This window comes from Poecilia reticulata, linkage group LG13, assembly GCF_000633615.1.
Source record: "Poecilia reticulata strain Guanapo linkage group LG13, Guppy_female_1.0+MT, whole genome shotgun sequence".
Lineage (NCBI taxonomy): Eukaryota > Metazoa > Chordata > Actinopteri > Cyprinodontiformes > Poeciliidae > Poecilia > Poecilia reticulata.
The window spans coordinates 16720244-16731570 of record NC_024343.1 but is presented as its reverse complement, the minus strand read 5'-3'; the positions used below and the strand labels follow the sequence as shown (position 1 = coordinate 16731570).

At 40.6% G+C, this 11327-nt stretch overlaps 2 protein-coding genes across 3 annotated transcripts; one reads left to right on the top strand and one right to left on the bottom strand.

Moving 5' to 3' along the window:
* The first annotated feature begins 42 nt into the window (after positions 1–42).
* Positions 43–4600, top strand: cep57 (centrosomal protein 57). Of its 2 annotated transcripts, XM_008425704.2 has the most exons (11): positions 49–348; positions 630–816; positions 970–1158; positions 1239–1366; positions 1462–1590; positions 2165–2242; positions 2352–2438; positions 3677–3748; positions 3856–4085; positions 4164–4308; positions 4391–4600. In XM_008425704.2, exons 1-11 carry the CDS (start codon positions 301–303, stop codon positions 4562–4564), a joined length of 1467 nt encoding a protein of 488 aa, XP_008423926.1. In that variant the 5' UTR covers positions 49–300; the 3' UTR covers positions 4565–4600. The 2 variants fall into 2 exon arrangements, with proteins under 2 accessions (XP_008423927.1, XP_008423926.1); XM_008425705.2 differs by lacking the exon at positions 4391–4600 and having other exon boundaries at positions 43–348; positions 3825–4085; positions 4164–4271.
* Positions 4601–5271: 671 nt separating this feature from the next.
* LOC103474599 (uncharacterized) lies at positions 5272–9709 on the bottom strand. Its single transcript, XM_008425703.2, has 3 exons — positions 9085–9709; positions 7008–7215; positions 5272–6915 (listed from the first exon to the last, which is right to left on the bottom strand). Exons 1-3 carry the CDS (start codon positions 9398–9400, stop codon positions 6786–6788), a joined length of 654 nt encoding a protein of 217 aa, XP_008423925.1. The 5' UTR covers positions 9401–9709; the 3' UTR covers positions 5272–6785.
* Between the last annotated feature and the right edge of the window lie 1618 nt (positions 9710–11327).

Sequence of the window (11327 nt, the reverse complement as noted above, 5' to 3'; positions counted from 1 at the left end):
TGACGTATCGTTTCTACGGGGCAACGCGACGTCTATTGTCTACGTCTATGTTAGTCCAGCTGAGCGTCGTGTATAACGGGCCAAGCCGGACTTGGTATCATTCGAACACCAAGGAGAGTCTACTGTTGTTTGCGTTTTTTTATTTTTTTTTTTCCACAATATATTTGCACAGAGAGGCTGCACAAAAAGCGGAGCTTGGCTAGCTTGTCATAATTAAAAAGGGTGTTGCTTGATCAATTTGTAAATCAAATCTTATGGTTTACACCCTTAACTTGGGCGGACAGCATCGGCTGTGCATCAATGGAGATACTTTCAAATAGACCCGCAGCAGAATCCTATCGGTATAAGGTAGCTCTACTCTTTTGTATCATTTAACTTGAAAGAATTTGAACTTGTTCGTTGTCGGTTATTTGTATTAGCCAAACTGCTAGCAGTGGTTGCTACATTCTGAAAACGGCTCCTTGCTAAGCTTAAAAGTATATGTTTAAATAAACTTATTTTTTAGTTAAGTCGTAAACGCTTATCGTACTTTTTTTTGTTACGTTCTTTTAATTGCAAGCTTTTATTAAGTGGAAAAAAAGCTTCTCATTAACATTTTTCAAGATGTTCCTGATCCCGTTTCTCTGCAGGCATCGCGTTCTTCTCCAGCACCTAGCAGGATGGTGTCCGACACTTTCTCCCTGTCGTCTTATAAAACCTATCCTGATAATCGATGTTCCGTCAACACTCCTGCACGTCACACGCCCCAAACATTCACTCGGCATTCACATCGTCCAGCATCACCCAGCAAAGCTTTTCCAGAGAGCAGCAGTGCAGGTAACTCGTGTGTTGACAAAGTTTCCATTTCAAACAATGTGTCAGAGCTCCATGGTTACACGTGCAACATGATGCCACACTGCTTGAATGTCTCAGCCGCAACAGCATCCTTGAATTCCTGCTGATTTTATTCTGTTAATTCTACTGTTGCAGCGATCTTATCTGCCTTGAGGAACCTCCAAGAGAAGATTAGGAGGCTGGAGCTTGAGAAAGACCGAGCAGAGTTGAGTCTTTGCACTTTATTGAAGGACGGACGTCTGCAAAGTGACAGCCCTGCACAAAGACTCCTTACTGATGAGGACATCGACAGAAAAACAAGTGAGCAGTCAAACCATGACCAAGGTAAGAAATGACCTTCGAATAGAATTGAAGTTTTAAATTCTGCATGTTAATTCATTACGTATTTTGCCCTTCATTTGCAGTGCTGATCACCCACCTTGCTGCTGCAGAGAATCGCTGTGAGAAGCTGGAAGGACAGCTGGAGGAGATGAAGAGGATGTTGCCCAGGACAGAAAGCACCGGCTCACCCAATCAGGAAGTGAACTCGGTGGTATGGATGTTCTTGAAGAGTTGGCTAACGCCTCATGCTTTAAAATGCATAAAACATTGCAAAGCGAGGAACAAAGCTATTTGTTGCCTTTGTAGGCTTTAACAGAGAGACCTGGTATGAGTAGTCAGCAGCCTGATGGACTGAGTGAGCATGCTCAGTTGGAAAAGCTGGAAAAACTTGAGCAGGAATATCTCAGGCTGACTCGCACACAGGAAAATGCAGCGGTACGTACAAGGCACAAACATGTTTAGGGTTTTTTTTTTTTTTTAGCAAAATGAAGGTATTAGCCATTTTTAGCGTCATCCTCCAAAACAGCAGATGCATCGCTCACAACTTCCTCCGCCTCTGTGTCCTCAGCCCTTAGTTGTTTATGATTTGACTTACCCTGATTACGTCACAAGATGGCGCCGTTGCTTGACCCACTTACTACAGACAAACCCTGCATTGCTAATATTTATTAAAAGCTTTTGTTTACACAGAATGAACGCGCAATAGTTCCATCTTTTTCAGTCACGTAAGTGGCTTTATCATGTCAGTGACACTTTAAACTTATGCATTGTCCCCGATCTAATTGGAAGGCTGTATTTCTTTAGATATCAATAAACCAACCGAATTTTAAGTCAATCTCAGAGAAATGCTTTCTGGAGTCTTATATTTTCAGATGAAGTGGTAAGAAAAAAAGTAGTTCACAGTAACCATGTATAAAATGTATAGTATAATGTTGGTGTCATATTATTATTATTATTGCAATATTGTTATTATCAGCAACACAGTGACGATGATTGTCGTTGATTTCAGATGAAGATCGGCGCGTTGGAAAGAAGGATACAAGAAGAGGAGCACTATAGAAGGCTCATTCAGGATAAAGCCAATCACGTAGAAAGACTTTATCTTCTTATTTTATTTTTATGTTTTATTTTTAGCTAGAATTGAAACGTCGAAAGACTATTATTTTCATGCTTTCTTTTTATTTTGCATCCTTCAGCTGCAGACAAGTATGGAAGCCAACAGAATTTTGCTGCAGTCCGTTTCTCCACGTTTATCCTTCAAAGAGAAGAAATCCAGCTCAAAGGTAACAACCTGTAACGGATGGCTCACGGTGTTTGTCATGTTTGCACTTCAACAGAGCAATTATTGTCGTAATCAGTGCTGTGAAATAAAAAGGAGACCAAATACTTGTAAAGTAGATGGAAAGATGAGTCTCTTTTATTGCATTTTAAGTAATGAGTTTTATAGGAACAGATTATTGTTTTCTTTGCAGATCCACCCAGGAGGGAACTGAGCCGTCTTTCTTTTTTATTTCCAGTTCATTCAGACCAACTGTTAACATCAGTAGCATTGAACATATTAAAGGTTTTGATGTTTAAATACATAAATAATTTTTTAGTCTTGCTGGAGGAGGCACCTTGTACATGTATTACATACATAAAAGGTGCATGCAAAAAATGGCAATTTTGTTTCTAAACAAAAAAGGAAAGAAATTGCTTTAGGTAACGTTTGTTATTTAAGCAATTTTAATGAAAACATGTTTTAATGGGAGCATTGTAGATTTTTTTTTGTTGTTTAAATGTTATAATTTTCAAGCTTTCCAAAAATACATAAAAAAACAAACACACACACACTTCACCACAATTTAACCATGTTGTATGTTGCACTACAGTCCCACATATAGACTCATTCAATTAAAATCTATTAAACCTGCAGAATGCAGCTTTTATAAAACCATGTTTTTTACATATTTGTTAAAATTGTCACCATGTCGTGAAATATGAGACAGAAAATCTGTGAAAGAAAAAAATCCACCTCCTTTGCTGCCTCCCAGTGCTACTATTGACATCTGCAGAAATGCACCGCTCTACCATTCAAAGCCTGGAGGAAGAGCTTACCGTTGTCAATCATGCTGGTGTACGCACTGTTCAATGTGTTAACGGCAGATAAACAACCTACCGTTGCATACAAATTGTTTATCCGCTGTCATCGGTGGACTGAGCTCCTCACTCTGCTATCGGGAAGACGCTGTCGTGTGGTGGAGAGCAAAGGGAGGGGAGTGTGAGCCGCATGTACACAGGCATACGTGACAGCACTAAGACCCGCCTCCTGGCTCTGATTAGTTGATTCTGTAGTTAGCACTGAGGGAAGGCAGAGGAGTTTGGGTTTTTTTCACAGATTGTCTGTCATATAATACTGTCACAACAGCTTTAACAAATATGTAGAAAGCACTTTTTTTAGTAAAAGTTAAATGTTAAGTTTCTGTCATGATTTGTTTCCCTTTTTCTCTCTTTTTTTGCTAATTTTTTTTTTTCCCCACAGCAACCTTCTCCAAAACACACAGAGCCTCACTACAGACTGAGCCTGAGAGACATACCATTTGTCACTGGAACGGTACCATTTGCACTCATACACTTATGGTTGTGCCCTTCGAAGCGCGATGATAAATCCTCCTCACTCTCCCCCTCAGTGTTTATCTTTAAATCTCTTCCGGTTTCCAGTCGGTCGCCTGCAGCCACTCGGTCAGAGCCAACGTTCAGGCAGTCTTGTCCCTCCTGAAGCGGCACCAGCCTCAGCTCTGCAACAAACGCGTCCTGTCTCGCAACGCAGACCACTCCGAGACGAGCAGCCAGTCAGGCACTTCCTCCTCCTCCTCCTCCTCGTCCACTTGCGGAGACGAACTGTCGGAGCTGCTGCAAGCCCTGCAGGAGGAGCTGTACCTCATGAGTTTGTGAGCGAGCTTGTAAATGTACCTCAGTTTCGGAGTCCCGTTTGGTTAAATGTTAAGGCGCATCCTCGTCGCACGCAGGGAGCACAGTGAGTTGATGAAGCAAATGGAAGAGAGCGCCTCTGAAAAGGAAAAGGGAGCGCTTCAGAGGGAGCAGGACAGGCTGCTGCTGAGGATGGAGAGTAAAGAAGAACAGATCAGTAAGCTCTGCAAGCATAAATCACAGGTGGGGCCTCGGCAATAATTACCATTTTACATCTGTAGCGTGACATAATTGGTGTATGAGTGGCTCTTTGTTTGTGCTCCAGATAAAGAAGTTAAGAACGAAGGTGAAGTCTGAGAAGAACAGTCGAGCTGAAGAAAGACTCGCCACCAGAGGACGCTCTGAAGCACCAACTAAAGCTCAACTAGCTGAGAGAAGCAAGAGGAACCTGATGCTTCTGAGGGATATGAGAGCTCTGCAGAACTCTTTACAGACCTGAAACTCACTACAATATATTCATAGCATAATCTGTTTACTGTTTTTGGTGCTATTCTTCTACCTCTGACTATTATAGTGCTTAACTGAATCTGCCTGATGCTGAAAACCCACTACACACAACAGGAAGGTTCACCGCTTTCATCTTCCTTATGAGGTTATTGGTACCTCGGGAGTCGGATTTTCCGAGTTCTTACTCGGTACTAGAACAAGGACATCGACTGAAGTGAAAAGTCCAACAAGGGAAGTCCAAGGTCATTTATATAGAATATCATGAAAGTTGCCTATTGCTAAATAATGTAGGATTTTTAAATTGGTTTCCTTAGTTTGTGCTATGATCAGGTTCTTCTTTTTAAACTCAGTTTCTGTTTGAGTATTTCCATGGAGCGTCTTCTTCAGCTTCTCTCCCTCTGACCAGCAGAGGGTGGGAAAGTGTAGCGACGCACTTCCAGATTGATTTTTGATGTACAAAGGTGAAGAAAACTAAGAGTGCTTTGATTTTTTTACATTTTCTTTAAACAGAGTATAAGATTGTATTTATATATATATATATATATATATATATATATATTATATATAGTTTCAGATATCAAAATACCATTGCTCTTGTCTTCAATTAAATTCATAATTACTCAAAACCTATAAAGAAGAGCTGGACATATCGTCCTCACATATTAAATAAAACTATCAACATCAGCTCTCAGAAAGTCATCATTTTTATTCCTTTATTATACTTGGAGTACAGCTGTGGAAGACTTGATACTTTCTTTTAAGCATAAAGTCCTTAGCGAAAGCATTCCACTTGGATTTTTTTCGCATTTTACAACCCGATCATAATTTTATGATCGGTTATTATGCGATGGAACAAAAAAACAGTAATTAGTATAACGCAGTGTACATAAGAGCCTGAAGGAAATGAAAACCATGTTTCCATTTGCGCTGCTGTAAGTTTAAACCTTTTCACAATAATTAATTTGTTTCAGAAGGGCCTGAATGTCACACATTTTAAAATTTTTATTTTTTTGTAAGATATTTTGAAACCATGTTTTAATATTTTTTTTCCCATAACATATTTATCTAAGTTAGTCTATTTAAATTCACCAAAATTTGTCGTCAAAGCGCAAAGTGTGTTAAATTTGAAGGCGAATCAACTGTCAGTGATCTGCTGAACTTTGGAGCAAATGTACCAGATAGCCGTCCTTAATCCAGTTCCTCAGTCCAGTGGAAGCAGCTGTAAACTGGACTGTAACAGGTGCAACACTATGAACTTCATACAAGACATTAGATTGCTTATTCTGCTTTTGAGTTTGACAGTACAGCTTTACATGTAGCTCATTCACTATTCACTAGAAATCTCAAAAAAATAACCATTTCCACTTGAGAAAAATGTTTACTTTTCTACCGGAGTTAATTTTGTGTTTCATTTTAAACAACTAACTTGGTGCATTCCATAAAAAATTCAAACACGTTAGCGAATGTTTATCTCATTGTCGTGTAAAAGAGTTCACAAGAGGACACCGATAGATCTTGTTCATGCAAAAGTTGACTGCATCATCACATAAATCACGTGGCTGCTTATCAGACGGGAAAAACTGATGTTAAATGTGTTTTTTTTTTATTTTATTTTAACGAGGGGAATGTGTGGTTGTGAGATATGGGGTATTGTTGCTAAATAAACCTCCTGAATATGGACACATGTCGTTGGTGATGACTTTAATTCCCATTTTTTGCACGGGTTACAAATACAAATCCTCGTCAGGATGCCAGCTTGACTTGGGGTTGTGGATATGCATTTCAGTGCGCCTTGTAAAGAGAACAAGAAGATGAATAAATGATGACGGTGACGTGCCTCGCACGGACCGAGTCAACGACCACAGCTGAGTCTGAAAAGGCGGCTGCCACATGTGTCACCCTGAAACCACAGGCCGGGCCGGAAGAGGAGTCTGGACACCTGATCCTCCGTTTAGAGAGAGGCCCCCGCGTCTCATCCCTGTTGACCAGGCATAGATTGCCACGTCCAAATGAAAAGAACACCTGTAATCAGAGACTCCAGTTTGTTGGTCAGGTGTGATAAAAATCGGTCTGCTTGCTTACTCAGTCTAAATTGACCTAGTTAGGAAGGGAAGAAAAAAAAAAAACTCCGATGAGGATGCAAAGTTCCAGTTTATATCTTCAACTTGTTCCATTAATATATCCAAAGTCTTTTTTTTTTTAATAATGTTTTCTCAGGACTCGGTCTCGGCTATGGAAGCCAGACCAGTGATTTTGGGCTCCTCTTTGTGTTTGGTCAGAACAGGTCGACTGGTGTAAATGTCATCAACGGGTAGAAGGAAGGTTACGGTTTTTACCTTGGCCCTAAAGGGAAAGCCAAAGGATAGGAATTATTTCACGTCAGTCGGAAAGTGGTCAGCGATTTAACGCCACCCCTTAAAAGAATGTCTCTGTACCTGTTTTTATGGACGTACTCCTGCAACGAGCGGCGGTTGTTGGCTTTCTCTGCTCCTCCAAACACGTCGCCGTCATGCCGGATTTCTTCGTGAAGTCTATCCCACCCTGAGTTACTCTGCCTGTTCTTGTCGACCCTTCCCTCTCTCACTGTCAACCCGGAGAGGCTGGAGCTCGTGGAGTACCTTCGCACGGTCATGGCAGTGTTTTCTAGAAAAAAAGAAGAGTGAAGCTAAACCTTTTAAAATGTTTCCTGTTGTTTTTTTTTATTATTATTATTTCACACACCATTAGTTATTTAGTAAGCAAACAATAATTTTGTTTTATTACAAAATTATTCATGACATATTCTTTAGTCATGAATATTGTAAACATGACTAACATAAGAAAAATGCATCTTAGGTAAAAAAAAAAAAAAAAAAATGCTCTGATAAAGTTGTGTGGTAGTTTAATCTAAATAAAAATCACCCAAGATGGATGGCCATGATAATATTGGAGGAAAGGTTCACTATTTATTCAATATATGAATGCTTGTATTCTGTAGGGAGAATTGATGGGATGATGGATGGAGCTAAATTACGGGGCATCCCTGAAGGAAACTTGTTATGCTGCAAAAGACTTACAACTTGAAATTTCTCCTTTACCAGGAGCTCAACCACTAGTGTTTAAAGCATTGGTCCCCATACTACGGCCCGCGGGCCTGATCCGGCCCGCCTCCAACATTTGGTCCGGCCCCTTGAACAATACCAGAGAGCATTTAGATTTTTTTTCATATTCCGTATTTTCCGGACTATAAGCTGCTACTTTTTTCCTAAACTTTGAACCTTGTGGCTTATAGCCCAGTGCGGCTTATAGCCCAGTGCGGCTTATAGCCCAGTGTGGCTTATATGTGGATTTTTCTTCAACCACCAGGGGGCTCGTTAGCAGGAAGTGAATCATTGGAAGTCAAAATTGGAAATAAAAGAAGAAAACGGAAGGTTTTAATAGGGAATTGAAATTTGAGAATGTTGTTGATCAGTTAAATAGCATTGAGGGGAAAAAGAAGATCTTTCGTTTTTTTAAATAATACTGGGATCATTATGAGAATTTGAGGCATAGATATTAGGATCCAGTAGATGGCAGAAGTGCAACAATAATGGATGCAAGTTGCCGCTGAAATCTAAAGAAGAAGAAGAACACGCCCATTTTCATTTAGCACATGCTAGTAGCAGACAGAAGGATGAGCACTTTTACTGTTACAGTTACAGTTTGGAAACTGCAGTAATCAGTTCAGTTAAATCTAAACTTGGCAACTTTTTCTTTTTCAACCCTAATAAATGTGATATTCAATTGACCTGTTATGACTCAAATTTTGGGTGTCCGCCCCCCCTCTGCTGCTGCTGCATCATTGTGGAAAACCTGGAGTGGCAGAGTTATCTGCGGTTTATAGTCCGGAAAATAGGTGTTATTTCCTGGATTTTTCTGTGAAGAACCCAGAGAGGGTTATTTGATTGTGCTTTCTGGAAAACAATAAATTTTTACATTTAGGCACTCCTGCAATCGTCACACTTTCTGTTACAAACTGACTCCGGCCCCCCACCAGAGAAGGGAAAAGTTATGTGGCCCTCACAGGAAAAAGTTTGGGGACCCCTGATTTAGAGTGACGGATTAGATCAAATCATATTCATGTCTTAGAGTGGTCCAGGTCTAAATTCATTTGTATTAATTAATTTACTTTAGTGAATTTTCCTTAAAAACAAACAAACAAACAAATAAACAAAAAAAAACAACTACTTGGTGTGTTAAATTAGTCTATGTCCGACCCCAACATAACAATTTCACAGACTAACAGATAAGTATCGACAAGTGCAATCAGCGATGTTTCTTTTTCAGGTTGTGTGTACAAAATATTTGTCTGCCCCTTAATTTCAGTCATAAAAATAAAAAAAAAAGTTTTGGTCAGAAAGACAAAACAATGACGCCAAAGCCTAATCCCATCATTATTGTTATTATAATATGTACTACTACTACTACTATTATTGTAGCTGAAAGGTAATAAAGAACATACTATTTTGCGTATTTCTGCACACTTGCTCTTACCTTTGTACTGTCCCTCCAGGACTGGCGCAGACGCATTCCGTCTCAAGTTCCCGTAGGGGTTCTCCAGTATCGCGGGTTGCTCAGTTCCAGCGCTGGTTTCTCCTGCCGTCCCTGCACGCTGACCACCACAGTCCCCACGCAGCTCTCGGTTTTCCGCCTCCAGCTTCTTGATTTCGTCGCGCATCTCCATGATGACCTGCGCCAGGCTGCGGCTGCTCTCCATGGTGCTGCTGCTGCGCTGCCAGTACCAGGGCTTCCCGAAGACCGGAGGAGGGTCGTGCAGGAGGGGCTCGCCTTGCCGCTGCGGGTTCATCATGCTGCCGCCAGGAGACTTATGTGGTTCCTCCAGATGAGCGTCTCTCCAGGCCCCCCTCTCTGTGTGCGTGTCTCAATCTCAGTCCAGATCTTAATGTGGGCAGATTATGTCGCCTTTCACCACTTATACAGCTGAAAGAGCTCCGGTGATCAGCCAGCACCGCACAGGGGATCTTTTATTTATGAGCCCGGGAGTCTAGTTTCATGAAAGCCAAGCTTGGGGTCGGAAATGAAATGTGCTCTTCACAATAGCTTTAATTGGAGACCAGTGGCGCCCCCAAGAGGGGGGCACTGGGAAAAAAAAAAGGTGCTGACCATCCCACTGGCCCCCCCCCCACAGAGAATCATGTTCAGCTCAAACACATACATTCATCTTCTTCAATTAATACATCCATGTAAAAGCCTAAGTAATTATTTTTATGTTAGTTGTTCCACTCTAAAATGTTTAGTGGCTTGTTCTGGCCACAATAGAAAAGAAAAAATTCTGGGGTGCCATCATTGGAGGCGAATATGAACCCAAACCAGAAGAGTTTGCTGCTCTTCTGATTGGTTATTATGCTCGTTTGTTTTGTTCATCATCAAACAAGTGCATTTCAGGAGGCGTCAGAACAAATTAGGAGGTGGATTTTGGAAGCAGAAGGATAAGATTTTTCAAAAATAAAAATAAGAAAAACGTTTAGTGTGATTGGATTCATCACATCCATCCGAGCTCCCTGTGAAATCACCTAATTAACTGCAATTTATTGGGTGGCTGTTATCCGTTAATTGAAACCGTAGTGAAGAAGTCACCTAATGAATTATAATTTCAGGGTCATGACAAAAAAAAAAAAAAAACACATCATGATGCTGTGAGGATGTTTTTCCTTCAGCAGGGAAACTAGTCAGAGTTGATGGGAATATGAATGGAGCTAAACACAGGAAAGTCCTGAAAGAAATTATTCTTAATAGAATTATTTTTTAAAGAAAATTGAAAATCATTTATTATTCAATTCCCAATTATTCTCTACTTTGTGTTCATCTATTACAATCTGGGGCTCCAGAGCCAAACTGTCAAGGTCTCTTCATATAATCATCTCAAAATGATAAAGAACCAATTTAGTTTTTAAATCTAGATAAGAAATGTAGGTTTTTGCCTTTGCTAAAAAAAAAAAAGTGCTATTTTTGGAAGTCATTAGGTTGGAAAACTATACCATAAAATCTCAATAAAATATTTCAAAGTTTATGAATGTATTGTAACAAATTTAAAAACATTTAAGTCATATGAACAATTTTGAAGAAATCGGTGCAGAGCAGAAACTAAAATTATAAATGATTGCAGCAAAAGTTCAACATGAACCTGTCAAAGTCCAGGCTGTCAGGACCAACAGACGGACACCAACAAACCAGTATGTGGAGGAGAGAAACACCAACCAACCTGCAATTTTAGGCTTTCAAAACAGGCTGCGGGGTTCAGGAGGCAGGACCGATGAGACTAGAAGGACACGTAAAGAAGACGTGTCAAAGGAGATCGGTGCAACTCTATCTGCTTCATCTCAGATGTTCAACAGGCCGAGAGTGAGGAGGTGGAGATATGAATGCGTCGGCTGTCTTATCAGACAGCGACAGAAACCGAGGCCCCGAGGCTCAGCATTATGATCAGGGCCACTTAACCTCTTTCTATGTGCAGTGTCCTAACCTCAGGCTTAGCATCAATAAGTAAACGGCTGCTCTTCTTTTCTTTCTCTGTGCATGGTCAGTAATTATAGCCAACAATTGGTGGTGGTGGGGGAGGAAAACCTGACATTAGATCCCATGGAAACTGTTCTCTGTAGGAGTGCAAGGCAACGCTTAACGTCATTTCACTTTCACCGAAGCCTCAACTTACGCCGCCGGTGACAAAATCACTTCAACACGACTTTCCGCTCTTCCTCACTTATTTGACCGTTTAG